The sequence below is a fragment of the Myotis daubentonii genome, chromosome 16 (assembly GCF_963259705.1).
Source record: "Myotis daubentonii chromosome 16, mMyoDau2.1, whole genome shotgun sequence".
NCBI lineage: Eukaryota > Metazoa > Chordata > Mammalia > Chiroptera > Vespertilionidae > Myotis > Myotis daubentonii.
This window is the reverse complement of record NC_081855.1, coordinates 17429376-17455158: the sequence shown is the minus strand read 5'-3', so window position 1 is coordinate 17455158 and position 25783 is coordinate 17429376. Positions and strand designations below refer to the sequence as shown.

The 25783-nt window shown below is 55.3% G+C and overlaps 4 protein-coding genes across 10 annotated transcripts; all 4 read left to right on the top strand.

Moving 5' to 3' along the window:
- Nucleotides 1–754: 754 nt before the first annotated feature.
- Nucleotides 755–4972, top strand: SPEM3 (SPEM family member 3). The gene is made up of 4 exons (XM_059671649.1): nucleotides 755–892; nucleotides 1044–1101; nucleotides 1224–1837; nucleotides 1934–4972. Exons 1-4 carry the CDS (start codon nucleotides 755–757, stop codon nucleotides 4778–4780), a joined length of 3657 nt encoding a protein of 1218 aa, XP_059527632.1. The 3' UTR covers nucleotides 4781–4972.
- Nucleotides 4973–6513: 1541 nt separating this feature from the next.
- On the top strand, nucleotides 6514–9784 carry TMEM102 (transmembrane protein 102). Its single transcript, XM_059668786.1, has 2 exons — nucleotides 6514–7134; nucleotides 7218–9784. The coding sequence occupies exons 1-2, from the start codon at nucleotides 6921–6923 to the stop codon at nucleotides 8534–8536; spliced, it is 1533 nt and encodes a 510-aa protein (XP_059524769.1). The 5' UTR covers nucleotides 6514–6920; the 3' UTR covers nucleotides 8537–9784.
- A 143-nt stretch (nucleotides 9785–9927) lies between these two features.
- FGF11 (fibroblast growth factor 11) lies at nucleotides 9928–15593 on the top strand. 2 transcript variants are annotated; one of them, XM_059668787.1, is made up of 5 exons: nucleotides 9928–10746; nucleotides 12369–12479; nucleotides 12683–12786; nucleotides 13503–13701; nucleotides 13955–15593. In XM_059668787.1, exons 1-5 carry the CDS (start codon nucleotides 10554–10556, stop codon nucleotides 14023–14025), a joined length of 678 nt encoding a protein of 225 aa, XP_059524770.1. In that variant the 5' UTR covers nucleotides 9928–10553; the 3' UTR covers nucleotides 14026–15593. The 2 variants fall into 2 exon arrangements, with proteins under 2 accessions (XP_059524770.1, XP_059524771.1); XM_059668788.1 differs by having other exon boundaries at nucleotides 10604–11588; nucleotides 11729–12479.
- Nucleotides 15594–15943: 350 nt separating this feature from the next.
- Nucleotides 15944–24649, top strand: CHRNB1 (cholinergic receptor nicotinic beta 1 subunit). 6 transcript variants are annotated; one of them, XM_059668781.1, is made up of 11 exons: nucleotides 15944–16086; nucleotides 16168–16307; nucleotides 16846–16890; nucleotides 17929–18038; nucleotides 18141–18249; nucleotides 18643–18763; nucleotides 19073–19282; nucleotides 21819–22042; nucleotides 23309–23490; nucleotides 23795–23942; nucleotides 24255–24649. In XM_059668781.1, the coding sequence occupies exons 1-11, from the start codon at nucleotides 16035–16037 to the stop codon at nucleotides 24393–24395; spliced, it is 1482 nt and encodes a 493-aa protein (XP_059524764.1). In that variant the 5' UTR covers nucleotides 15944–16034; the 3' UTR covers nucleotides 24396–24649. The 6 variants fall into 6 exon arrangements, with proteins under 6 accessions (XP_059524764.1, XP_059524762.1, XP_059524763.1 ...); XM_059668779.1 differs by having other exon boundaries at nucleotides 18616–18763; XM_059668780.1 differs by having other exon boundaries at nucleotides 18126–18249.
- Nucleotides 24650–25783: the final 1134 nt, after the last annotated feature.

The following is a 25783-nucleotide window of genomic DNA, read 5'->3' as shown; positions in this document are numbered from 1 at the left end:
CAGCAGATCTTGCCGCTGCAGACTCCAGACCAGGGGTCCTCAAACTTTTTAAACAGGGGGCCAGGTCACTGTCCCTCAGACCGTTGGAGGGCCGGACTATAGTTTAAAAAAAAACTAGTCGGCTGCTAAGCAACAGGCAGCGGCGGCAAAAACACCCGGCGGGCCGGATAAATGTTTTCGGCGGGCCGCATGTGGCCCGCGGGCCGTAGTTTGAGGACCCCTGCTCCAGACCATTGGTCTCCGGGCACCTGCTCTGTGTGAGGCTCTTTCTGTCCCCAGAGGGGACTCAGAGGCTCCGCCCCACGTAAGAAGCTGAGGTTAGATTCCAGACGTGGTGGTTCCATGTCAGGGTAGATCCCGGCCTGCAGCCTCACAAAGGGCAGGAAGAAGGCAAGGCTCTGGATTTCGGCCTGGCTTTCCCCAGGGCTCTGAGGCCATGGTCTTCCTAGTCTCAGAAGCGGATGGGCTGCTCCGTGAGTGTTCGAATGAGTGAGTCAGCAGGCAATGAGGGGGAAAAATGAGGGTGAGATGGGGCGGGGGGAGGGGGGGGATGTTGGCTTCTGGGCCCTATTTGACTCTCCAGGCTCAGGTTACGCAAACCCAGTTACCGGGGAATGACACTTGGCCTTCCTTTTCCTCATTGTGACCTCCTGTTCCATTATGACCCAGTTCTCCCCCTCCCCCACCAGAAGAGTTTGGCTCCTAGTGAGTATGTGGGGGCCAGGGGGCCCAGGTAGTCCTGGGACCCCCGGTCATGGGTGAGCAAGCCCACCACGCAGCCCCAGTGTGCTCTGGCACCAACTCCAGGAAATGCCAGGACCTAGGAGACTCGATTCTTCTGCTTCTGGCCAGCTTCATCTTGCTCAACGTGGGGATCAATGTGGTGACTCTGGTCAGGGAGGGGCCTGGGCGCCAGGGTGGGGAAGCCCTAGGGTCTGAGGTGGGAGGGGGTGAGGTGAGAGGGCTGCTGGGATGTGGCCCGGCTAGGGTTGGACTTCAAGGCTCACCTTACTTCTGGGCTCTCCCTTCCCCTGCTTCCTCAGCTCTGGAGGCATCTGAAGAGCTCCTTGCGGATTCTTTTCCATCATTTTTTCCCCAAAGGTGAGTGAGTGGTTCCCAGCATGGGCTCGGGGGATTTGGCCCTGTCCCCTTTCTTCTGTCCCTGTCCCCATGTTCAGCCATTCAGGACCTCAGGCTTCGTCTTACCCCACCTTTCCCTGCAGACAAGCAACCCAACTCTATAGGCAACCATCCCATGGCTATGCGCAACTCTGTGGACCCCAAGAACCTATACTCAAGAGCCTTTTCCCGCTTCCATCGTTGTCCAAGCCTCCTGCTCAGGAACCCTAACCAGCTTGACTCCTGCATACCAGACACGAATGATGAGAAGGAATCTAGGTGCTACTGGATGAAGCCGCAGTATGGACACGCCAGGGCTCCCGTAGAGACTCTAAGGGGACTGTGGAAGGAGGGGATGAAGGGCGCTAGGGAGGCCCCTCAACTCATAGCCTCAAAGGCCCCAGGCACCTATCTCTGCAGGCAAGAGACAGCTTCCCAGTTTCTCAGGATGAGCAAGTTGGATCCGGTTCCACTCTGCTTGCCCCAAGGGAATAAGACTAAGACCCCAGATTATGCCCCAGCCCAGACACGGACCCACCCCCCACCCCGACCCCCTGAGCACACCCCTACCCAGGCCCATATCCACCCCCCACTCCACCCCTTTGAGCACATCCCCACCAAGGCCCAGACCTGCCCCCCAGCCCAACCCCCTGAGCACACCCCAACCCAGGCCCAGATCTGCCCCCAACCCCGACCCCCTGAGCACACACCCACCCAGGCCCAGATCTGCCCCCCAGTGCACCCCTCTGAGCATACCCCCACCCAGGCCCAGATCTGCCCCCCAGCCCAACCCCCTGAGCACACCCCCACCCAGGCCCAGACCTGCCCCCGACCCTCTGAGCACACCCCTACCCAGGCCCAGACCTGCCCCCGACCCCCTGAGCACACCCCCACCCAGGCCCAGATCTGCCCCCCAGTGCACCCCTCTGAGCACACCCCCACCCAGGCCCAGATCTGCCCCCCAGTCCACCCCTCTGAACACCGCCCTACCCAGGCCCAGATCCACTCCATAGTCTGCACGCCTAAGCACACCCCTACCCAGGCCCAGACCCGCCCCCCAGTCCACCCCTCTGAGCACGCCCCCACCCAGGCCCAGGTCCACTCCATAGTCTGCACCCCTGAGCATACTGGCACCCAGGCCCATGGCCCTGAGCATACCTCAGCTCACACCCTGGCCCAGGCCCCAGCCAAGGTTTCCTCGCATGCCTTAGGCCACTCCATGGACTACATACTTGAGCATCTAACAGTCCATACCCCAACCAGCAACCCTGCTCATCTAACCTATACCCATGCCCACACGTTGGTCCCTCCCCCAACCTCTGCCCCAGACCCTCCTCTAACTTCTGCCCTTGCTGCTACTCCTGCCCCAGCCCCTGTTCCAAAATTTGCTTCAATCCTTGCCCCAGCACTGGTCATGGCCCCAACTACCACTCCAGTTCCTACTCCTACCCCTACCTCCACCCTTACCCACAGCCTAACTCCTATTCCCTCTACCCTGACTGTCTTCAATCAAGACCTCTCCACTGGCCATGTGATCTATGCTACCCCCATGGCAAAGAAGAACTTATTCTATGGGTGCCCCACCCAGAACACTGGGTATTCCAGAAAGGACTTGGGTACCCTCTCCAGGCCCCAAGACAGAGAGGGCCTGGTAAACTCTGGTAAAGTCGAGCAAACATCGAAGCAACTTAGTGGGGATACTGCCAACACCTCCACAGGATCCACAGTAGGTTACCTGGAGTTGGAGAATATGGGATGGAATAACTCAAATGATGCCAAAGACAAGTTCTTACAGCCTAAGACCTTCCCTTACCGCAGCTTCCATCCTTGCAATTCTGAGAGGAAAGAAACAGACTCCCAGCCTGCAGTCTATCCCAAATTCCTGGTCTACTCCAAGGATGATTCACCTTCTCAACCTTGCTTTCATTCTCCCACCAGTGTCCAGAATTCAATGTACACTGCTCCTCCACCATGCACTCTTTCTCTCCCTCTTGTTTCTCCCAGATCCTTTGTTCTTCAACAATCTACCAACCACCAGGTGAAGCCCTCCACCTCAACACAAACCCCCACCTTACCTCCAATCTTGATACCCTCTTCCCAGTTTCCCATCCCTTCCCAGTTTTCCACCATTTTCCAACCCCCAATCCAACCCCAAACTTCTGAACTTCATGAGAGACTGGGCCTCACCCAAGACTCTGGCCTCCTAAGAACCCCAGGCCCTTCAAAAGACTTTAGAGTTTCCAAGAACCCAGGCCTCGATCAAGATCCAGGCCTAAAAAAGCTGCCAGGCCTTACCCAACATCCTCATCTCTGCAAGAGTTCAGGGCCCGCCCAAGACTCTGGCCTTCGCAAGAATCTAATTACCCAAGAGTCTGGCCCTGAAAAGCGCCTAGGTCCGCCTCAAAATGTAGGTATTCTTAGGAGCCCATGTCTCACCCAACCCTCTGGCCTCCATAAGAACCTAACATTTCTCCAAAATTCTGACATTCAGAGGAGCTCAGGCTTTGTGCAAGAGACTGGGCTCTGCAAAAGTCAAGATCACTCCCAAACAACTGGCCTCCATCACAGCCCAGGCCTTTCTCAAGATTCTGGAGGTTACAAGAGTACAGGTAATGCCCAAGATTGGGGAGTCTCCAGAAGTCTAGGCCTTACCCAAGATTCTGGCCCACAGAAGAGCCCATGCCTTGCCAAACACTCTGAAGTAAACAAGACCTCAGGCCAGGAATCTGGCCACTACAAAAGCCCGGGCCTTGCCCAAACCTGTGGCATCCATAAGGGCTCAGGCCTCACCAAAGACTCAGGAGACTACAGAAATCTAGGCCTGACTAAAGATTCTGACCCCTATATGAATCCAGGCCTTATCCAAGCCAATGAAGCAAAAAAGAAATGTGGCTTTGCCCAAGATGTTGGAATTCACAGGAGCCCAGAACATATTCCAAACCCTAACTTCCACAAGAACGCAGGAATTAATCAAGATCCTGGCCCACAGAAGGGCCCACGCCTTACCCAAGACTCTGGCCTCCCCACCACTCACGGCCTTAACAAGGAATCAAGCCTCCACAAGGACTCATGCCTTATCCCAAATCCTGACTTCCACAAGAACCCAGACCTTGCTCTAGGTACTAACTCTGTCCAAGTCTTGGGTCCCTCTCAGACTCCAAAGTCCTCGCTGCCCTCGACAAAGTCATTTGTATATGGGGAGACTCCTCAGAAGAATGCAGAGCAACATCTCCCACGGACTCCTGACCCACTCGGTCAGTACTCCTGCCCTTCCAAGGCCCAGGTGATCTACAGTGACCTGCAAACCTTCTCAGAGGTACCTGTACTGATTGAGTTACAACCATCCTCCCATCGAGTAGGTGGCCAAGAGTGGGTGTACCGTCCTGTGGATACAGCTCCTCCAGCTAGCCAGAACTATCACCAGATGGCTATGCCTCCCAAAACCAACTTGAAGACTCACTGCACTGGGTCAGGCACCCGGGTAGGGCATGTGGTCTTTGATGCCCGCCAGAGGCAGTTCAGAGTGGGCAGAGACAAGTGTGAAGCTCTATCTCCCAGGCGCCTTTGCCAAGAGGCACCCAGCAACTCAGCGGAGAACACTGAGTGGGGATATCAGTGTGTCATGAGGCCCTTGGAAAAAGAGGGGACCAAGGTGCATTAGGAATAAAGAGGCGAGAGAAATGTTCTGTGATTGATTGAGGACATCCACCCCAGCCCCACTGCCGACACTGGCCACTCTCAGGGTCTGATGGGAACTGGAACTATACTTGCCCCTTCTCCTCCAAAGCTGCAGAGCTAAACCCATGATCCCCAAGGCCCTGGAGCTGCATTTTCCAACACACTAGCCATTAGCTATCCATGGCTTTTAGAATGTAAATTAATTAAAATTAAAAAAAAATTAAAATTGTTTTTCTGTTTCATTATTTACATTTCAAGTGCTCCATAGACATGGGTGGCTAGTGGCTACTACATTGGACAGGACAGATTTAGGACATTTTCATCATTACAGAAAATCCTACTAGGCAGTAATGCTTTAGAGTTAAGAGTCACTTTCCTTTCCCTGTCACCCATCCCCAGCTTCTTCAAAACTCCCACAGAGCCCAGAGAACTTAATTCTTTTTAGGTTGGCTCAGAGGCCACCTCTGGGGAGGAGGTAAGATGTAGGGATGCCAGACGCCTGATTACCCCAGAATGTGAGAGAGAGCCCAGTCTTCAGTTTTCCTGATCTGGTCTCTTGGGTCACAACCGGATGTATGGAAACCTGCCTCCCCAGTTCTGGGCAGTGTTTGGGGCTCTGAGTTGCTAAGGGAGAAGAGCTCTCTTTGTCAGTGACTAGGAACGCCTGAGACTTGGGCTTCCCAAATTGAGCTCTGGATTCTGAGAGTCCCTTCCTTTACAGGCCTCTAATTTTTCTAGGTGTTTCTGTTGAATTCTCTTGCCCATGGGCTATCACTCCAGAGATAGTCCCCAGGGGAAAGGGTATGGAAGAAGTCCTGGTCCAGCAATGCATAGGTCTGATCTGTAAGCCTGTCCCTGGTGTCCTAACGTTTGTCCCGTTATTCTGGCTCCCTTGTCATCCTGGACTTAAGCTTCGTCCCTGAAAGCATTGGTAACCGAAAACAATTTTCTTCCCCATAATTTCCCTTTGCTCTGCCCCCCGCCCAACTGGGAGTTTCCTCTGGATTTGATTTTCAGTTCTGATACTCATCTGTGTACACACCAGGTATGAGATTCCAAAGTGTTTTTCCCGTCACCACACATGTGTAACTGAGGTGGGTATCATTAATATGTCCCTTCCCCGAGTCAGATGTCCACTCCTGGGTCTCCACCACCTGTGTGTTCTTGCCTCACATGACTACCACCGGTTCCAAGGGGAGCTCCTTTCTAACACCTCTCTGGCTCGGCTCTGACCTTGGGCAGGTCATGTGCAGCCTCTCTAAGACGCAGTCTCATCTCCAAGATGCAGTTATAAGTACATGGAAGAACCCTTCTAGACCTACATGACCAGGGCTCCGCTACTCACATGGGATAGAGGGGCCCCTGTTTCTCCCCAGGCCCTGAGGTGTGTCCACCATTATTGTTTGCTATTTAGATATATCCTATCACCCTTCTGCTCCAACTCCAAGGAATGTTTGTGTGGGGCTGACCTGGGCTTGGAAAGAAACAGAACAGTTTATCTCCATAGAAACTCCAACTCCAACCAGGCACTTCGGAGGAACAGTAAAGGATGTGGGGGCGTAGCCCCATCGCTCTGGTAACGGAACAAACTGCAACTCCCCGGACAGCGCGAGATCTGAAAAGAGCGAAGGGAGTGTTGACAGAGGCGGGGCCGGCCCGGCCCGAGCCACCTGGACGGCTCCTAGAAAGGGGCGAGGCTGGAATTCGGGGCGTGGCCCTGCGGGCAGCAGGAAGAAGCCACCTGTTGGATTGCTTTAGCCATTTTCTTCCCAACTCTCGCAGTTGCCCCTTAGGGAAGCCGCAGACCTTAAGCCTTTTCCGGAAAAAGAGGTCCGGGGAGGTAGACAGGGACACCGGAGGGGTATCACGTGCCGAAGGAGGGGTGAGTCCGGTGAACCGGCCCATGGGGCGGGGACCAGAATAGGAGAAAGGGCAAGGACAGAGGAGGTCTTTATTTGTTCGTTTTCAAGACGGAACTCACAGCCCTTTATCTGCAGACCCGTTGGCGCACCTGCCTGAGGCACTCTGTCGGCCTCGGAAAGAGAGAAGGGCGGAGGTGCCTTTTGGCCGGTCTAGGCTTCCTCTCGTCTGTGTCGTTCCCCGGCCCCAAACCATAGAGCCGCATGGCTTCCGCGGTCTGGGGGAGTGCCCCCTGGTGGGGCCCGCCGCCCCCGGCCCCAGCCCGCCCGCTCACGGACATCGACTTCTGCTCCGGAGCGCAGCTCCAGGAACTGACCCAGCTCATCCAGGAGCTAGGAGTGCAGGAGAGCTGGAGAGACGGGCCCAAGACGGGCCCAGACCTCCTCCGGGCCAAGGACTTTGTTTTTTCTTTACTCGGTGAGTAACCTTCCCCGGCTTCAGAAACGCGCAGCTCAGCCCCGCCCCGGAGTTGCGTATCACAATCCCTTCTCTTCCCGTAGGTCTGGTTCACCGCCGAGACCCCCGTTTTCCGCCCCAAGCAGAGCTCTTGCTGCTTCGTGGCGGGATTCGCGAGGGCTCCGTGGATCTGGGGCCTTCACCCCTAGGCCCCTATGCCCGGGGGCCTCACTACGACGCCGGCTTCACCCTGCTGGTGCCCGTGTTTTCTCTCGATGGCATCGGGCAGGAGTTGCAACTGGACATGGAATCCTGTTATGCCCGGCTCTGCCTCCCGGAATTGATGCAGGGAACCTCGGTGCGAAAGGCATGGCAGGACTGCCTGGGACCCCCAGTCCCAGGAGGACGCGACTCGGTCCCCCGCACCGAAAGCGAACAAAGTCCCCAGGATCAGCCAAGCTCCGTGGACCAACCGCCCGGTGACGTCACCGAGCTGGACCCGCACGTGTCTTTGGAAAAATCACCTAGTAACCGTTCGGGGCCCGAGTCGCCTCGGCCAGATGTAACCGACCTCGGCTTTCCCGCATCCCCGAAAGAACTGGGTGGTGACGTCACCAAAGCAACCACGGAGAGTCCTGCACCGCCGCTGTCGGAGGCTCCGGAGGCGTGGCCCACATTGTGTCCGGCCAAGGTGGCTGCGTGGTTCTTTGCTGTGCTGGCTGAGGTCGCCAAGTCCCTGATCCCGGTCCCTGGTGCCCCGCTCTTGGTCCACGCAGCCCGCCACGCGGGATTCACCACTATCCTCCTGGCTACTCCAGGGCCCCCACGCCGTCTCCTGCTTTTCGACCTGATCCCCGTGGCGTCCGTGAATGGCTGGCCCGAGGGGGCTCGGAGCCACTCGTGGGCCGGCCCGCTGGCCTCCGAGTCGTCGTCCTTCTACCTGGTGCCGGGCGGGGACACAGAGCGGCCGGGCGCTTCCGGCTGGCAGCTGTGCTTCGCCCGCCAGGAGCTGGCGCTCAAGGCGCTCATACCCGCCCCGCTGCTGCAAGCGCACGCGGCGGCCCAGGCGCTGTTGCGCCCGCTGGTGGCCGGGACCCGGGCCGCGGCGCCCTACCTTCTGCGGACGTTGCTCTACTGGGCTTGCGAGCGGCTGCCTGCGCTCTATCTGGCGCGGCCGGAGAATGCCGGCGCCTGCTGCCTGGGGCTGCTGGATGAGCTGAGCCGTGTGCTCGAGGCCGGGACTCTGCCCCACTATTTTCTGAGCGGCCGAAAGCTCTGGGCAGGGGACAGCGCGGCTGCGCTGCTTATGGCGTTGGCCCGGCTTCGTGGGGACCCTGCCCGGGCCCTGTGCGCCACGGTGGAGGAGGCCAAGACTGCGCGCAAGGGGGGCGGCTTAGCTGGTGTGGGAGGCGGGGCCCATTAAGGACTTCTACCAGCATGGAAAGTCCCTCACTTGGGAGACACTGAGCACCCTGGACCCAAAATTCCGTTCAAGAAGGCATCCTTGCGGTTCCTCCCCATCATTCCACTCGCCTCGCGCTCCATCCGGGGTACAGGTCTTTCCCGTCTGGACTCTCTGCTCTCCAAACCTGTGGCCAGCATCCCTCTTGCCCTAGTATAGCCTCTAGCAACTATCTTCCCCCAATTCTTACCGTCTCTTCGGAGTCTATAGGCGGGAGGGGGAGGATAAGTGGAAAGGAGAGCGGTATGGAGATCAGAGACAGACTAATTCGTCTCACACAAAAGCAATCATATTAAGGAGGCCGGATTTCGCCCCAAGCTAGATCTCGACTCCCTCCCCCCAGTCTCTTCAGTTATTACCTCCACTTTCCTCAGTTCTGTCCTCCCATCCTGGGCCGTAGGGTCCCTTCACTCTCTGGGTGCTCACCCTTCCATTGATCTTAAGCCCCATCTCCCTCCCCTCATCCAGGGTTCCATTCAATGGAGTCACCTTGGTTCCTCCTCCTCTGAACACCCAGATATGCGGCCCTGCCTCAGCTCCCCCTGCCTCTAAGTCCATCCCCACTCTCTGCCTCTAAGGAACCCCAGGGTTCCTACCGCCCAACTTAACCCCCTTTTCCTGGCGTCTCCGCCCCCTGCCCCGCCCCCAGGCTGGCTCTTGGGGAAGCGCGAGCTGCGGTTGCGATTGCCGCGGCCGCCTCAGCTTCCCACTGTCGCTGCTGCTACTGCTGCCGCCTCTACCGCCGCTGCACTTGGTCCAGCCGCCAGGCCGTGCTCCGATTTTGCCGGACCAGGGCGCTCTGCGGGGACACCTTCACTCTTCCGGGGGCCCAGGACGCCTAGCCAGGCGCGGAGGGAAGCTCCGTTTGCGGGGGACAGGGAGGGAGGAGCCTGGAACCCGGGCCAGCACCACCCGTCGCGGGATCTACAAGACAGGACAGGTGGAGGGGCGTCGGGGGAAAGGGGGTTGCTATAGGTAGTCCCGGGGAGGAGGAGGAAGCCCTGTAGCAGTGATGCGCTCAGACTTGTAGGGGGCCTGTTCACATTTGGGAACTGGTGACATGAGCGCACTCTTTTGCGGGGCTGGTTGGATTGGAGGGGGTGGGATCTAAACAGCACCAGCTGTTCCTGAGGAAATTAAGGGGGGCCAGAGAGAAAAAAAAACCACCACCAAAACGGATGCTCCTTATTTCCAGGTTGACAGAGGGCCCCCCAGACACCTACCAGGTGTATCCACCAAGAAGGGTGGATTTGGAGGTGACTTCAAAAATAGTGGAGGGTAACATGGGCTCAGCAATTTGAACCCTGAGCCACTAGAAATGGGGGTGACTTGGTGAGAGAAAAAAAAGGTATTGTCTAGAGACGGAGTCTGATAACCCGTTCTCACTGAACAGGAACAGCCTGGATATTCCCAGACATAGTTTGGGGGGATTTCAGTGGGGGAAACGTGGGAGATCCTCTTCACTTCGAGGGTGGCAAAGTTGGGTTCTGCCCTGACACTGGCAGGGCCCCAGCAGGGGTGGGGTGAGCTAATATTCCCAAAGCTAAGGATCCACATCCTTGAGATTATAAAAGTAGATTTGGCAGGAGTTCAGGGGCCCTGAAATAGGGTGAAAAGATGCCTGGGGATGTTGGAACCACGTATTGGAAATGTTGAGGGTTATGACTTTGGGATAGGGTAAGTGGGGACAGAGATACTGGAGAGCAGGGGAGGGGGCAAAAGTCCAGGGTGGGTTGCCTGAGAGGTACATAGGCTGCTGGATCCAGTGGAGCTAGCAAGGGGGCCCCAGGGCGAGAGCCGACGCTGGGGGGGGGGGGGGGAGGGTTCGGGGTGCTGAGGCTTATCCCTAAGGTCCGGTGGGTGGGGCGGCGAGTCGGGGAAGAGCGTCCAGAGCATGCCGTGGTGAGAGGGCTTCTCCGGGGGAGCCCAGCGCGCTCCCAGCGCCTGCTGGTTTGGGGGTGTCTCCTCCCGGGGCGCCATGGCGGCGCTGGCCAGTAGCCTGATCCGGCAGAAGCGGGAGGTCCGCGAGCCCGGGGGCAGCCGGCCGGTGTCGGCGCAGCGGCGCGTGTGTCCCCGCGGCACCAAGTCCCTTTGCCAGAAGCAGCTCCTCATCCTGCTGTCCAAGGTGCGACTGTGCGGGGGGCGGCCCGCGCGGCTGGACCGCGGCCCCGGTGAGTGGCTGGGGGGGGTGTCCGGGACGGGGGTCTCTCTGCCCGGGAGGTCGAGATGAGGGGCTCTGGAGAATGGAGCCCGACTGAGGGAGGCTCCCGGGAAGTGAAAGGGGGTGGACCACAAAGTCTCTGCCAGTCCCTGCCTCAGTTTCCCTCCTCTGTTGCCCGTAACCCCGAGTCTCCTTGCTTTTGAGGGCAAGGGGAAGGCTTGAGGGGCTCAGTCTGGCGCCCCAAGCCTCGTGGCTCCCGCTCTTCCCCCACCCCCACCCCCGATCCCCACCCCCACAGCCCTTCGCCTACGTGCAGGCTCTCGCGATTCTTTCCATCCACAGCCGAGGGGCCTGGGGGCTCCGGACGCCTGGGTCACCCCGAGAGTTTCTGCGGCTCCGGCGGCCCCGCCCCCACCCCGCTCCTCCCGCTCCTCCCCGTCTTGGCTCGGTTCCTCCTGGCCGAGCTGGCCTGGCTCAGCGCCAATCTCCCCAGCTCTCCCCTGGGTGTCCTTGCAGCTCCCTCGCCAAGCCGCCCCTCTGTTCGCCCTCCCCCCTTGACCTGAGCTTCAGGAGAGGAGCTGGGTTCCCCCCATGACCCTCCACGAGACTCCGAAACCGGGCCCCACGAGCTCAGGGGACCCTCTGCTGCGAGGAACTCAGACACGGTACCAGGCCGGCGGGAGACCCGCTCGGAGGCGGGGGGTCGTACCACCTACGAGGGGGTACACGGAAGTCGGCCGACAGCAAGCGACCGGCGTGGAGAGTTGTGCGGGTTCGCGCGTGGTCCCGTCCAGGTGCCACAGGCAGGGAGTCCCTCTGGCCCTGCTCCCGCCCGCTCCCAGCTCCGATAGGGTGAGCCCCTCGCGCCCTCCTCCCGCGCCCCCCCCCCCGCCGCCGGCCCGCCGCAGTGGTACGGTCCGCAGCCCACCCTTTGAGTGGGACCCAGCCGCCACGTGACTCACCCTGCCTCCCCACCTCCCCCCTTTTCCTAGGTTTGGTCCCGGGCGCCCCCCACCCCAGGCGGGTTACCTGGCTGAAGGGGAAAGGCTGAGCCTCGGGGAGGCCTGGGCCCCCGAGCCAGCGGGCTGACAGGTACAGACAGTGGGTCAGTGTCAGACTGGCCGGCGCTGGGCCAAGGCGAGGCCCGTGCCAAGGGAGCAGCAGCAGCAGCAGGTGCTGAGTCAGCGTCAGGCCCAGTCCCACCCCCACTCTTGAGGGGGCGCCCCTACCCTGTGGTCACCTTGCGGCCCCCCACATTCGCAAACACAATGTCACTTCCGCAGCCCTGCCTGTCTCCCTCTGCTTTTTGATGAACCTGTGCCCTTCCTCCTCTCTTCCTCCACCCCTGTTCTGGTTGAGCTGTGGAGTAGGAATTAATCCATTTCAATACATTTCAATACATGACACTGAAAGCCGGTGGGTAGAGGCAGCAGGAGGGACCCACACCTCAGCCTCCTCAGGAACCCAGGCGAGGGGGGAGAGAGCTTTCCTGGAGGGTGGGAAAGCCGGGGCCCTAGCACTCAATTCCTCCCCTCCCCTCTCCCTTCTTTTCCCCCCTCTGATCCCACCAAGTGTAGGAATGTTTTTGGGAACAGAGATGTCATTTTTAAAGATGAATGTGTCTTTCTCTAGAGCCTCAACTTAAAGGCATCGTCACCAAACTGTTCTGCCGCCAGGGTTTCTACCTCCAGGCAAACCCCGACGGGAGCATCCAGGGAACCCCAGAGGACACCAGCTCTTTCAGTGAGAGGGGAAGCCGGCCCCTGGGTGGGAAGGGGCTAGTGGGGCTAGGAGACTAGGGCAATCCCATGCCTGCTTGAGTTTGTGTTTACAGTCGGCCTCTGACTCCCAAGGGAGGAAGTGAAGCTAGGAATGGGGGGGGCAGGGGAATGTTCAGATGGGGATGCAAGGCCTGGGGTACTGATGCCCCCTCTCTCCATCCCCAGCCCACTTTAATCTGATCCCCGTGGGGCTCCGTGTGGTTACCATCCAGAGTGCCAAGCTGGGTCACTACATGGCCATGAATGCTGAGGGGCTGCTCTACAGCTCGGTGAGACAAAGAGGCTGAGTGGCTCGGGGTTTGCAGATTCCCCAGCTACACCTTTCTCAACTACAGCTATTTTAGGGTTCAGGACTCCCTCCCACGCCAGCGCTTGCTGGTGTCCTGTCGTTACTGCCCTCCAGATACCCCCCAGGCTTCTTGACTGTCCAACTCCTCAGCCTTTCAGGGCCCCGATTGCTCTTCCTACCCCTTCCAGGCTTCATTATCACTCACTGCCCCAGAGTCATTCAGGATAGGGCGCACTCAGAGGCTGGGAATAGAGTGGAGAGTCTAGTTCAGCGGTTCTCAACCTGTGGGTCGCGACCCCTTTGTGGGTCGAACGACCCTTTCACAGGGGTCGCCTAAGACCATCGGAAAACACATATATAATTACATATTGTTTTTGTGATTCATCACTGTGCTTTCATTATGTTCAATTTGTCACAATGAAAATGGGGGTCACCACAACATGAGGAACTGTATTAAAGGGTCGCGGCATTAGGAAGGCTGAGAACCACTGGCCTAGTTCCTCACCCTCAGGACCTACCAGACGCTTCCTTGTCCTTTCTTCCTCCCAGTTCCCACATGGATCAGAAGTTGGCCCTCCCAGCCTGAAATGTATGGATTATATTTTGGCTTGTTCTTCCCAGGGCTCCCTTCTGTCCAGTGATGTGTCTCTTTGTCTCTTTGTCTGTGTGTGCCTTCCTGGGTCTTTGTCTCCTCAGCAACATTTCACAGCTGAGTGTCGCTTTAAGGAGTGTGTCTTTGAGAATTACTATGTCCTGTACGCCTCTGCTCTCTACCGTCAGTGCCGTTCTGGCCGGGCCTGGTACCTAGGCTTGGACAAAGAGGGTCGGGTCATGAAGGGAAATCGAGTCAAGAAGACCAAGGCAGCTGCCCACTTTGTGCCCAAGCTCCTGGAGGGTGAGTATGGACTGGAGAAAATGGGGGCCACGTGGAAGGGTATTGACCTCGACATGGACATTTAGTGACACGCATCTCAGGGGCTACAAGTGTGAGGAGGACCAAGCCAGGAAGACTTTGGCCTTTGGGGGTTTGGGGAGTTCTCCTATGGGGTTGGGGTTCTCAGAGGCTGACTGTAGGGGAAGGGAGCCCTTTCAGAGCTCTGATTCTGCCTAGGTCTCTCTGTGCCTAACTCTCCCTCTCCCCTTCACAGTGGCCATGTACCGGGAGCCTTCTCTCCACAGTGTCCCCGAGACGTCTCCTTCCAGTCCCCCTGCCCCCTGAAATGTAGACCCTGGACTGGACACTCCTGCACTTGCACCGGTCTAGCCACCGCCACAGCCTGTCTCCCAGCCCTGCTCCTGGACCTGCTCTCACCCCAGCTGCCATACTCATGCCCTGAGCAGCCAGGTCCCACCAGGTGCTCTACCCTGAGGGAGCCTAGGAACTGCTGAAACCCTTAGATGCTTGGACCTTAGAGGTGGATGTCTGAAAGTGTCCTGGCTGCTCACTTCCTTCCTTCCACACTTATACCCCGCCCCCACCCCGCCCCCACCCCGCCCCCCGCAAAGCCTTTTCCTAAGATGGCACTAGGGGTTTCCAAACAGAGAACAGGACTCCAATACTCCCCTCCCCAGGCTCAGCCAGTTCCTGGAGCCCTTTTCATGGCCTCTGAGCCATAGGTTTATAGATCTACTGGAGCTCAGGGTTAGTGTCCTTTCCCTCCTCCACCTTCTGCCTTGTTCTGAACAGGTTCTGCAACACCAGGCACCTCAGCCAGGGCCGTTTCTGCACTAAGGCTCTGTGCTGGATCCACCAGGCTTCCTCAACCCAGACAGACCCCGGGTTTCCAAGTAGAGAGAGGCTGGATTTGAGCCCTGTCCAGCTCTTGGCCTTGGCCTGAATTGGGGCCAGTCTCAGATTACTACAGGTTTAACTTTTTTTATCCCAGAGATACCCAATACTAGAGCATGGTGTTCTAGACACATATGGAGCCATACTTCCTTCTGAACCTCAGCTCTAGAATATAGACCAGACTCTCCACCCTTCCCTCCAGGACGGAACTGGGGCCTATATAGCCATATTATTGCTCTAGAGTAAGTTCTAGTAGACCCACCCTCCCAACTTCCCTAGTGATACCTATTAAGAATGAGTTCTGGGAAGGACCCAGCTATTATTCAAAAAGAATTAAGTCCTGGATGAATTAAGAACTACTTCTTGTTTTACATAGATAATTTTCTAAAAATCATACTCTTCCTCCTAGAGAATGCTAACCTTATTTTTACATGCAGTTTAATTCAGCTGGGGCCCAGGGAAATAAATCTGAGGAAGGGCTGAGGAGTTTTAGAAGGAATCCATGGCTCATTATGGGGGAGCTAGGATGGGGAAGGGGTCAAAATCATGACTTAATTGGACCTGTGTCTGGGATTGGGGGACATGAACACAGCTACCTCAGCAAGAATTCCTCCCAGATCCCCTCTAAAGCTGAGGTCTTTAGGGAAATGGGTCTGGAATAAGAAGAATATGACATAGACCTTACAGTATACAGATGATGTGTTGTAGAATTGTGCACCTGAAACCTGTATAATTTTGTTAACCAGTGTCACCCCCAATAATAATAAAAAACATGATATAGACTTGACCATCCCAGTGAAGATACCCCAATTCAGCAATAAGTCCCACCACTCTCTCCTAAGTCAGGACAAGGAGGGTGAGGGCCTCTCTTGGGTTCCAGAACTCATATAACCCCAGAGCTTCTACCTGAATAGAACTTGCTTTACTTTACAGCTTATAACCTCAGCTGTGTGTTAGGTACCTAACAAGGGCCTGGCTAGATTCTTCTGAAAAAACAACGACGGAGAGCTAGGGGCAGGCCTGGAAAAGATCAGGAACCTACCAGTGAACTAGGAGGTGGGCTCTGGGCAGCCTCAGACCTGGGCAGGGGAGACTGGGGAGGCCTAAAGGGAGGGCCAGAGGCGTTGATGCTTCCCTCCCCCACATAGACCCCGCCCGGGCCCCACCGTGTCCTGGCTCTGCTGGGGGGGCGGGGGGAGGGCAGGGTCCACTCCCTGCATTCTCACATAAAGAAGATTTATACAACGGATGTGTTGTCTGTTATCCGTGGGTGGCGTGCACTGGCAGTTGTTCGGGGCGGGATCAAGTCCCAGGGGCGGGGCGGGTGGGCTGGCGGCTGCCCCCCAACAACAGGTGCACATTCTTGGGCGCCTCGTCACTTCCCCTGCCCTGGCCATCCCGGTGGCTCACTGAGCGAGCTCACTGGACGCGGCCGGGCTATGACCCTAGGAGCGCTGCTGCTGCTGCTGCTGGGGGCGCCGTTCGCCCCGGGTAAGTCTGGGCTTCAGAGGGACAGTGACGGGGCCAGAGGTCATGGCCGGGCACCCTGCTTCACTGAGTGCCCTCCTCCAGGCGCCCGCGGCTCGGAGGCAGAAGGCCGGCTCCGCAAGAAACTTTTCTCGGGCTATGACAGCTCGGTGCGGCCGGCGCGCGAGGTCGGAGACCGCGTCGGGGTCAGCGTTGGTCTCCAACTGGCGCAGCTCATCAGCCTGGTGAGGACGCACGGGCGGTGGAGGTCAGGCTCGCCCGCGGGCTGGGGGCGTGGCTGTCGGTAGGGCCGGACCGAGGGACGACGGGGGCGGGACGAGGCTGCGAGCTGGACCGGTCGCTAGCAGAGCCTGGGCGGACATCGGCGTGACTGCTGGACAGGCCGGGGGTGGGGCCGGGTGCGGGGATGAACCCGCCTGCGGACGGATCTTGGAGTGGAACCGGGCTGATGGGCGGACTGGGAGGCGGGCCTTGAGGCGGGGTCACGGGCTGGGCGGAGCTTGGTGCTGGTCGCGTCAATCAGCAGCGGGCGGAGATTCAGGGTCGGACTTTGGAGCTGCGGGTGGGGCTCCTGGGGCGGGACTTGCGCGGGAATTGACTGACAGTAGAGACCGCAGGAAGTTTCGGAGGTAGAGGCGGGGCTTGGGCCCGAGCGGGTGGGACTCAGAAAAAGCGGGGCGTTTCCAGGGAGAGCTGGACCGCCGAACCCCCTCATCCATCTCCACTTATATAACCTCTACCTTTTAAACTTTTCCCTTCTAGAACGAGAAGGATGAGGAGATGAGCACAAAGGTGTACTTAGACCTGGTACGGAGACCCCCCCGGGATGGGAAAGAGTGTCCCGCTGCCTTTACAAATGTCCTCGAATGTCCGGCCCAGTCAAAAATAATTTTTTCATTATGAACTAAAACAAAAAACAAAAAACAAACAAAAAAGAAAACACATTTAAAACTGAAACAGGCCGAAACCGGTTTGGCTCAGTGGATAGAGCGTCGGCCTGCGGACTGAAAGGTCCCAGGTTCGATTCCGGTCAAGGGCATGTACCTGGGTTGCGGGCATATCCCCAGTAGGAGATGTGCAGGAGGCAGCTGATCGATGTTTCTCTCTCATCGATGTTTCTAACTCTCTATCTCTCTCCCTTCCTCTCTGTAAAAAATCAATAAAATATATTTAAAAAAAAAAAAAAAAAAAAAAAAAAAAAAAAAACTGAAACAGCCCTGACCGGTTTGGCTCAGTGGATAGAGCGTCGGCCTGCGGACTGAAGGGTCCCAGGTTCGATTCCGGCCAAGGGTACATCCCTTGGTTGCGGGCACATCCCCAGTGGGGGGTGTGCAGGAGGCAGCTGATCAATGTTTCTCTCTCATCGATGTTTCTAACTCTCTATCCCTCTCCCTTCCTCTCTATTAAAAATCAATAAAATATATTAAAAACAAACAACTGAAACAGAAGCTTCGGGAAACAATGCCGTCTTTACTGCGGGAGTTGTACTTCGTGCATTTTTTCATTCTAATTTTTTTGAACTATTTTGGGGCCCCTAATATGATTCCTGACCCACGAACGGGTCTCGAACTGCAGTTTGGAAACCACTGTTTTAGAGGATAGCTAGTGCGACGTCTTCGTTGTTACGGACTAAAAAATTGGGACCCGTTGCGAGGGAAGGGGAATCAGCTGCTGGAGTCCGAGCCAGTGCAGGGGGAGCCGGAACCAGAACTCCCGGCCTCCGGAATCTCACCCACACCTGCGCTGCCCCCCACCCTCGCGCTCACTGCGCGCTTCCCTCGGACCTTCCAAGGTTCCCCCCAGCCTCCAGCCCCTGACAGCCCCCCGCGGCCTCTGCTTTCCTAGGAGTGGAATGACTACAGGCTGAGCTGGGACCCCGCCGAGTACGAAGGCATCGATTTACTGCGCATCACGGCTGGATCCGTGTGGCTCCCAGACGTGGTGCTACTGAACAAGTAGGGTCTTTCCAGGACGGGGTGGTGGGTTGGGGGGGGGGGGGGGCGAGGCCTCTGGGAGGGCGGGGCCTGGTCCCACCTGAGCAGATGCCTTCCCCGCAGCAATGACGGCAATTTTGACGTCGCGCTGGACATTAACGTCGTGGTAACCTCCGATGGCTCCGTGCGCTGGAAGCCCCCTGGCAACTATCGCAGTAGCTGCAGCATCCAGGTCTCTGGGCTCCACCCGGGGAACTCCAGGCGCTCGTAGAAACCCTCCCTCTCTGATAGCCTGACTCCCACCCCTCCCTCCTCCGTTACCCCTCCTGACCCTCACATCTCCCTTAACCTCCTGATTTTCCATTGTTTCATTGCTCACTTTCATTGACCTCCAGTCTTCCTCAGTAACTCCCCTCCATTGCCCCTGCCCCCCCCCCCATAACCTTCCAATTCCTTTGTGACCCCGCTGACCGCTCCTGGTGGCCCTCATCTTCCTGGTGCTCCATATTCTATGACCCCTGTCTGCCCTGTGATCGCCCTAACTCCCCCAGCCCTGACCAGTTCTCTGCCAGCTCTAGTGACTCCTCCTTCCATCCAGGTCACCTACTTCCCCTTTGACTGGCAGAACTGCACCATGGTGTTTCGTTCCTATAGCTATGACAGCTCAGAGGTCAGCCTGCACACTGGTGTGGGCCTGGATGGGCAGGAACGGCAGGAAGTGGACATTCATGAAGGGACCTTCATTGGTGAGTGGGCCTGGATCCCACATCTGTGGCTGTTATGGCTTCCGGTTTCTAACAGGCTGGTAAATATACTCCATCAGCAATGCCAATACAAACCTATGGTGTCAGCAGGATAGGTATGACTAGCTACATTGTGCTAAGACTTATTTCAGTTTATTAATGATGGGCTGTCCAGCCTGGTGTTCACAGCTAACCCCTTATCGCATCAGCCTCCGAGGCTCTAGAATGTGGTAGAGCCAGCCATATCCGGCACCAGCAAGGACCAGGCCCCACATCTGTCCCCTTCTCCTGTTCTTCTTCCCCTTCACCAAGAGAATGGCCAATGGGAGATTATCCACAAGCCCTCTCGGCTAATCCAGCCTCCAGGGGATCCGAGGGGAGTGGGAGAGGGACAGCACCAAGAAGTCACCTTCTACCTCATCATTCGCCGGAAACCGCTCTTCTACCTGGTCAATGTCATTGCCCCATGCATCCTCATCACTCTCCTGGCCATCTTCGTCTTCTACCTGCCGCCAGATGCGGGTAAGGGAGAAGCGGCCCTAGCACTCGTGTGTGTTTGTTGTTGTTTTTTAAATTGATTTCAGAGAGAGGAAGGATGAGGGAGAGAGGGATAGAAACATCAATGATGAGAGAGAATCATTGACCAGCTTCCTCCTGCACACCCCCTACTGGAGATGGAGCCTGAAACCCAGGTATGTGCCCTGATTGGAATTGAACCTCGACCTCTTGGTTCCTGGGTTGACACTCAACCACTGAGCCACACTGGTCAGGCCCAGCCCCCATTTTTACCAGGAGCTCAGCTTCTTCCTCTCCACCGTTAATCCAGGCAAGGTTTTCCTGTCAAGCCAGCACGGATTGTGCTTCAGCAATCTCACTCAGGTTTTCTCTTCAACCAGAGCCTTTTTATTTCTTTATTTTTTAAAATATATTTTATTGATTTTTTACAGGGAGGAAGGGAGAGAGATAGAGGGTTAGAAACATCGATCAGCTGCCTCCTGCACAGCCCCTACTGGGGATGTGCCTGCAACCAAGGTATATGCCCTTGACCGGAATCAAACCTGGGACCCTTCAGTCCACAGGCCGACACTCTATCCACTGAGCCAAACCGGTTAGGGCGACCAGAGCTTTTTTATCTGGATCCAGATTTTTCCTCCAGCCTCAGGCTCTGCCTGTCTTCTGTTGCTCACTTCTTTTCACCCAGTAAATTCTGAATACTTCAGAATCCTCGTATCTCATCCTCGAAACCTCTCTCAGATTTAGACACCTCTCCTGTTCCCTGTCCTCATTCTTTGTATCCTCCTTCCTTCACTTTTTAGACACCTACTAGTCTCTCTCTATATTTATATATATATATATATATATTATTATTGATTTCAGAGAGAAAGGGACAGGGAGAGAGAGATTAGAAACATTAATGACGAGAATCATTGAACGGCTGCCTCTTGCACGCCCCCTACTGGGGGGTCGAGCCCGCAACACAGGCATGTGCCCTTGACTGGAATCCAACCTGGGACCCTCCAGTCCTCAGGCCAATGCTCTATCCACTGAGTCAAACCAGCTAGGGCTCTCTCTCTTTTTTAAAATATGTCTTTATTTTTAGAGAGAGAGGGGAAGGGAGAAGGATAGAGAGATAGAAACATCAATTGGAGAGAAACATCATGGATTGGCTGCCTCCTGCATGTCCCCTACTAGGGATTGAGCCTGCAACCCAGGCGTGTGCCCTGACAGGGAATCCAACCAGTGACCTCTTGGTTCCTGGGCTACTATTCTTTTTTTAAAAAAATTTATTATTATTATTTTTTTATTTCAGAGAGGAAGGGAGAGGGAGAGAAAGACATGACCTCCTGGTTCATAGGTCAACATTCAACCACACCTGCTGGGCCACCTACTAGTTTCTTAAACTCCTATTTCTCTTGGCAGTAATAGCCAACATTTCTCTAGGAGGCAGCATAATATAGTAAGAGTAACCTTGTGCAAATTCCTTAATCTCTATGTGTCTCCAGTTTCCTAATCTAGAAACAAGGACAATGGTTGTTCCTACAGAATAGGATTATTTTGAGGATCACGTGAGTTCATGAGCATACCCAGTAAATTCTATGTAAGTGGTGGTGTTGTCGCTGCTATTTTTGAGCACTTGCTGTAAGGTAATCAGTACTTACCTCACAGAGTTGTTGTAAAGGTTAGAATTGAGTTAATCTGTGTAACATATTAATCAGATTGTGACCGCCTGGTTTGTAGGTTGACGCTCAACCACTGAGCCACGCTGCCATGCGGGCAGGGACTGATTTACATGTTAACTGGCCAGTGGTGCTCAGTTGGTTGGGCTTCGCCTTGTGCACCCCAAGGTTGCTGGCTCTGTTCCAGGTCAGAGCACATGCCCAGGTTGTGGGCTCCATCCCCAGTGGGGGGTGTCCAGGAGGCAGCCAATTGATGTTTCTCTCTCTCTCTCTCTTCCTCTCTCTCTAAAAGTCAATAAAAAATATTTAATTTAAAAAAAGATCAATCTGGCTGCTCTCTTGAGAACAGAGTGGGGGAGGGGGAAAGGATGAAGCAAAGCGGAGGCCTTTATAATAACTCAGACCTGAGGTAATGGTGGTTTATACCTACACGAGTGTTAGGGGTAGATGTGATAAGATATATTTTGAAGGTAGAGCCATTAGGATTTGCTATGAATCGGATGTGGGATGAGAGAGAGAAGGGAGCTGAGAATGACTGAAAGGGTTTTGGCCTGTGCCACAGGAAAGATGAAGTTGTTATTTATAAAATGGGAAGACTATGGGAGGAGTTGGTGATGAGGGAGTTAGGTTTTAGACATGTTAAGTTTGAGATGTCTACTTAACATCCCAAACTTAATGGAGAGGTTTAGTTGGCAGGTGAATATAAGTGTAAGGGAATAAGTCCAGGCTGGAGGTATAAATGTGGGAATCATTGGCATGCAGTTGGTCCTTCCAAAAGTCTGTCCTTGAGTGAGTGGGCTGGAAACATGGTCACCAATTATGCCGTGGAGATTGTCTCCCGGCAAAGCCTAATTCTTCTGCCTTCCCCTCTGCCCTCCAAGGAGAGAAGATGGGGCTCTCAATCTTTGCCCTGCTGACTCTTACCGTGTTCCTGTTGCTGCTGGCAGACAAAGTGCCCGAGACCTCCCTGGCTGTCCCCATCATCATTAAGTACCTCATGTTTACCATGGTCCTCGTCACCTTCTCAGTCATCCTTAGCGTTGTTGTCCTCAACCTGCACCATCGCTCACCTCACACCCACCAAATGCCCCTGTGGGTCCGTCAGGTAAGAGAATCTCCTCCTCTCGCTTGTATTAACTCTTAATCTTAGTATTTGGCTTTTTGTCCGGGTCTGACTTCTCCCTCCTACCACTTCAACCTTCCCTTTCACAGACTGAGGGAGAACTACAGCTCTTCATGGACTGTTGAAGTGCCAAGGCCCGCTGGGTGTCCAAACGTTGCACAATTACATTTGCCCTCCCATCATTACCATTTCATAGACCCCACACTCTTGCCGTAGACCAATTCCAGCATGTCATAATTTCAAGAGTTTCATCAAAAGGTTGATGAGACGGGGGGACTCAACAGGGTTGAGTCACACATGTAGTCACCTGTTGGGAATGGCTAAAGGCCTTTCCCCAAACCTGAATAGGAAACTGATTGTGGCTGCCAGACAGTTAAAGGGCACCTTCATCTACATGTCATTGCCTCCTACTGGCCAAACACCTGAACAGCCGTAGGCTAATTCCCCCATTCTGACAATGGACTCTGTACCAAACCCTGACCCTTTGAAGTGCGTATCTCTGTCTCGCCTCAGGACAAGTTGTGTTCATAAGAAGCATGGGGTACAGGGGACGAGGAGAGAACCCAAGGCCTTACCAGTGGTTCTCAACCTTCTGGCCCTTTAAATACCGTTCCTCACGTGGTGACCCAACCATAACATCATTTTCGTGGCTACTTCATCACTGTAATGTTGTTACTGTTATGAATCGTCATGTAAATATCTGATATGCAGGATGGTCTTGGGCGACCCCTGTGAAAGGGTCGTTCGACCGCCAAGGGGGTCCCGACCCACAGGTTGAGAACCGCTGCCTTAGACTTAAGATCTTAGAACTTAGCTCCTTTAGCTAAGCTCCTCTGACCCCCAGAATGCCTTACAAAATTATATTTCGTCTCCGGACTCGTTATTAGCCTCTGGATTCCTATGTCACCTACGCACAGCCCCTTCTCCAGACTCCTGAGCCCTTCTTGATGCGGGGACAAGAACCCCGCACACTCTCATCATCAATATGGCCCTCCTGGGTCCCAGGGAAACATCCTCAGGGCGCGGCACTACCAGGGTGGAGCCCCATAACCTTCCTCTCCAGTCAGGATGGCTCCCGTCCGCTTCGGCGTTCTGAAGGCTGCGTGGCTGCCTTTCCCTGCCTGTGGAGCTCTGGGGACATATGCGCACATGCTTAGGAATGGGCATGTGGTGTGGGGGTGGCCGGCTGTTTCCCTGCTGGCCTAAAAGCATGAGAGCCCCCTCCAGCACGCCTCTTCTACTCTGCAGATCTTTATCCACAAGCTGCCTCTGTACCTGGGCCTGAAGAGGCCCAAGCCTGAGAGAGACCAGATGCCGGAGCCGCCCGCAGCAGCCCTCAGGGAGACTCCGGGGAGTGGCTGGGGTCGGGGAACGGATGAATACTTCATCCGGAAGCCACCGAACGATTTCCTCTTCCCCAAACCCAACAGGTAGAACCTACTCAGGGAGGGAGAACTACAATTTCCAGAAGTCTGTGCGGAGGCAGGCGGTCTAAGCTCCCCAAAGATGCTGAGCATCACGGGAGTTGTAGTATCTGCTGCCCACTTTGCTGAAAGGGGGAGACTACGCCATAGAGACGGGAGGAATTACGGGAGGCTGGCGAAGTCACCGCCGCCGGCGGGGAGAGCCTGAGAGCGTGTGAAAAGGGGCAGGATGTTGGGGCGGGGGCTATGGCCCGAACGCAGGCTGTGTCTTTGCACCCGGGACCTGACCAAACGGTCCCGCCTCTTCCAGGTTCCAGCCTGAATTGTCTGCCCTGGATCTACGGCGATTTATCGAGGGTCCAAACCGGGCTGTGGGCCTGCCCGCCGAGTTACGGGAGGTCGTTGCCTCCATCAGTTACATCGCTCGACAGCTGCAGGAACAGGAGGACCACGATGCGGTAAGTCCGGTGAGGGTGGAGCCGGGCACAGCCTTGGCTCCACCCTCAAACTCAGGCTCCGCCTCTGATATTACGTTTCTATTTTTGATTGGAAGCGTCCTCGTTTGGTCCCGCCCCCTGTCTTCCGACTGGTTCTTTTTCCTTTTTTTTTTTTTTTTTATCTGACTGGCTCTTTACCGTCACCAATCGTTGGTAGCTTCGCAGTCTGCCCTACCTCAGAGCTGTTGTAGGAGGACCAGGACAGGGCCCAGGGCCGGGGGGTGGCCTCCCGGGGTCTGGAGCTCGGGGACAGTTCTCTCCGCTTACCCCCAGTTGAAGGAAGACTGGCAGTTTGTGGCCATGGTCGTGGACCGCCTCTTCCTGTGGACTTTCATCATCTTCACGAGCGTCGGGACCCTCGTCATCTTCCTGGACGCCACATACCACTTGCCCCCGCCCGACCCCTTTCCCTAGGACCTAGAGGCAAGACCTAAGTCCTCGGCCAGCTGACTGGCGAGCTTGGCCCTTCCCCTTTCTGCCTCGTAACTCCTTCACTCGGGGTCCAGTCGTGTCGTTTTGTTTCCAGGGAGAACCTGAGTGGGAGTGGGCATACGGAAGCCTTGGGCCCCCCAGAAATGCACTCTCAGCTAATTTACTCTTTGGCTTCTTAAAGAAACTCTTTGGACTGTCCACACCCAGGTTCCCAGTAAAAAGGAACAAAGGGCAAGGATGAGACTGTAAGCCTTATGAGTGCAGGAACTGTGTCTTGTACCCCCAGCACCTAGCACATGTCCTGCTTAATATTTGTTGAATAAATAGGGAAGGAAATACACCAATTAATAGCACTTATGTTTGCACGTTGGGACTAGTGGTCATTTTTGTTTTTACCGTTCTGTAGCGTAATATGTTTTGAAATAAGTATTATCTTTAAGATAAGTGTTTCTAAAAGGATGTATTTGTAAAAAGGAGAAAAATCGCGCTTAAAAAATCTTCAAGTTCCAGCTTTGGTGCTTAAACTTTGGACAAGCTACTAAACTGCGCTGTTTCTAAATCGTACAGTGGAGCTAATAATAGTATCTGCCCCTCACTCTAAGGATCATATGAGAAGACTAGAGGCCCAATACACGAAGTTCGTGCAAGAGTAGGCCTTCCTTTCCCCGGCTGCCGGCACTGGCTTCCCTCACAGCCCAGGCTTCGTCCAGAAGGTCATCCTGCAGGACATCCGTTCTAATTAGCATATTACAATTTTATAATTATAGATGGGAACAAAAGCACTATGTAGTATGTATCAGACGTTGTAAACTTGTGTTTTGTTCGGCCCATGGCATTGGCCTGAATAAATTTTTTTTTTAATCCTCACCTGAGGATATTTTTCCATTGATTTTTAGAGAGGGTGGAAGAGAGAGGGAATGACCGAGAGAAATGTTGATGTTAGAGAAACACATCGATTGGTTGCCTCCTGCACAAACCCCAACCAAGGCCGGGAGCCTGGGAGGAGGGGGGGAAGCCTGCAACCAAGGTACGTGCCCTTGCCTGGAACTGAATCCGGGACCCTTTGGTCCACAGGCCGACGCTCTATCCACTGAGTCTAACCGGCTAGGGCTTGGCCTGAATAATGCTAAATTTAAATTAGTTAGCTAATTTTAAAATGTGGGTATTTCACAGAGAAATTTGGATTTCTGGCTCCTCTTGAAAAAATTTTAAAAACCTACAGTAACACCAGGCCTGATTCCCCTGTTGGCAGCAACCTGCAAGAGCTCATTAGTGGCTGCCCACTCTGATCAATTCCTCAAAGCCCCCACCCACCTGACCAGCTTCACTCATTCTACTTACCCATCCCTCCGTAACACTAGACAAAATAC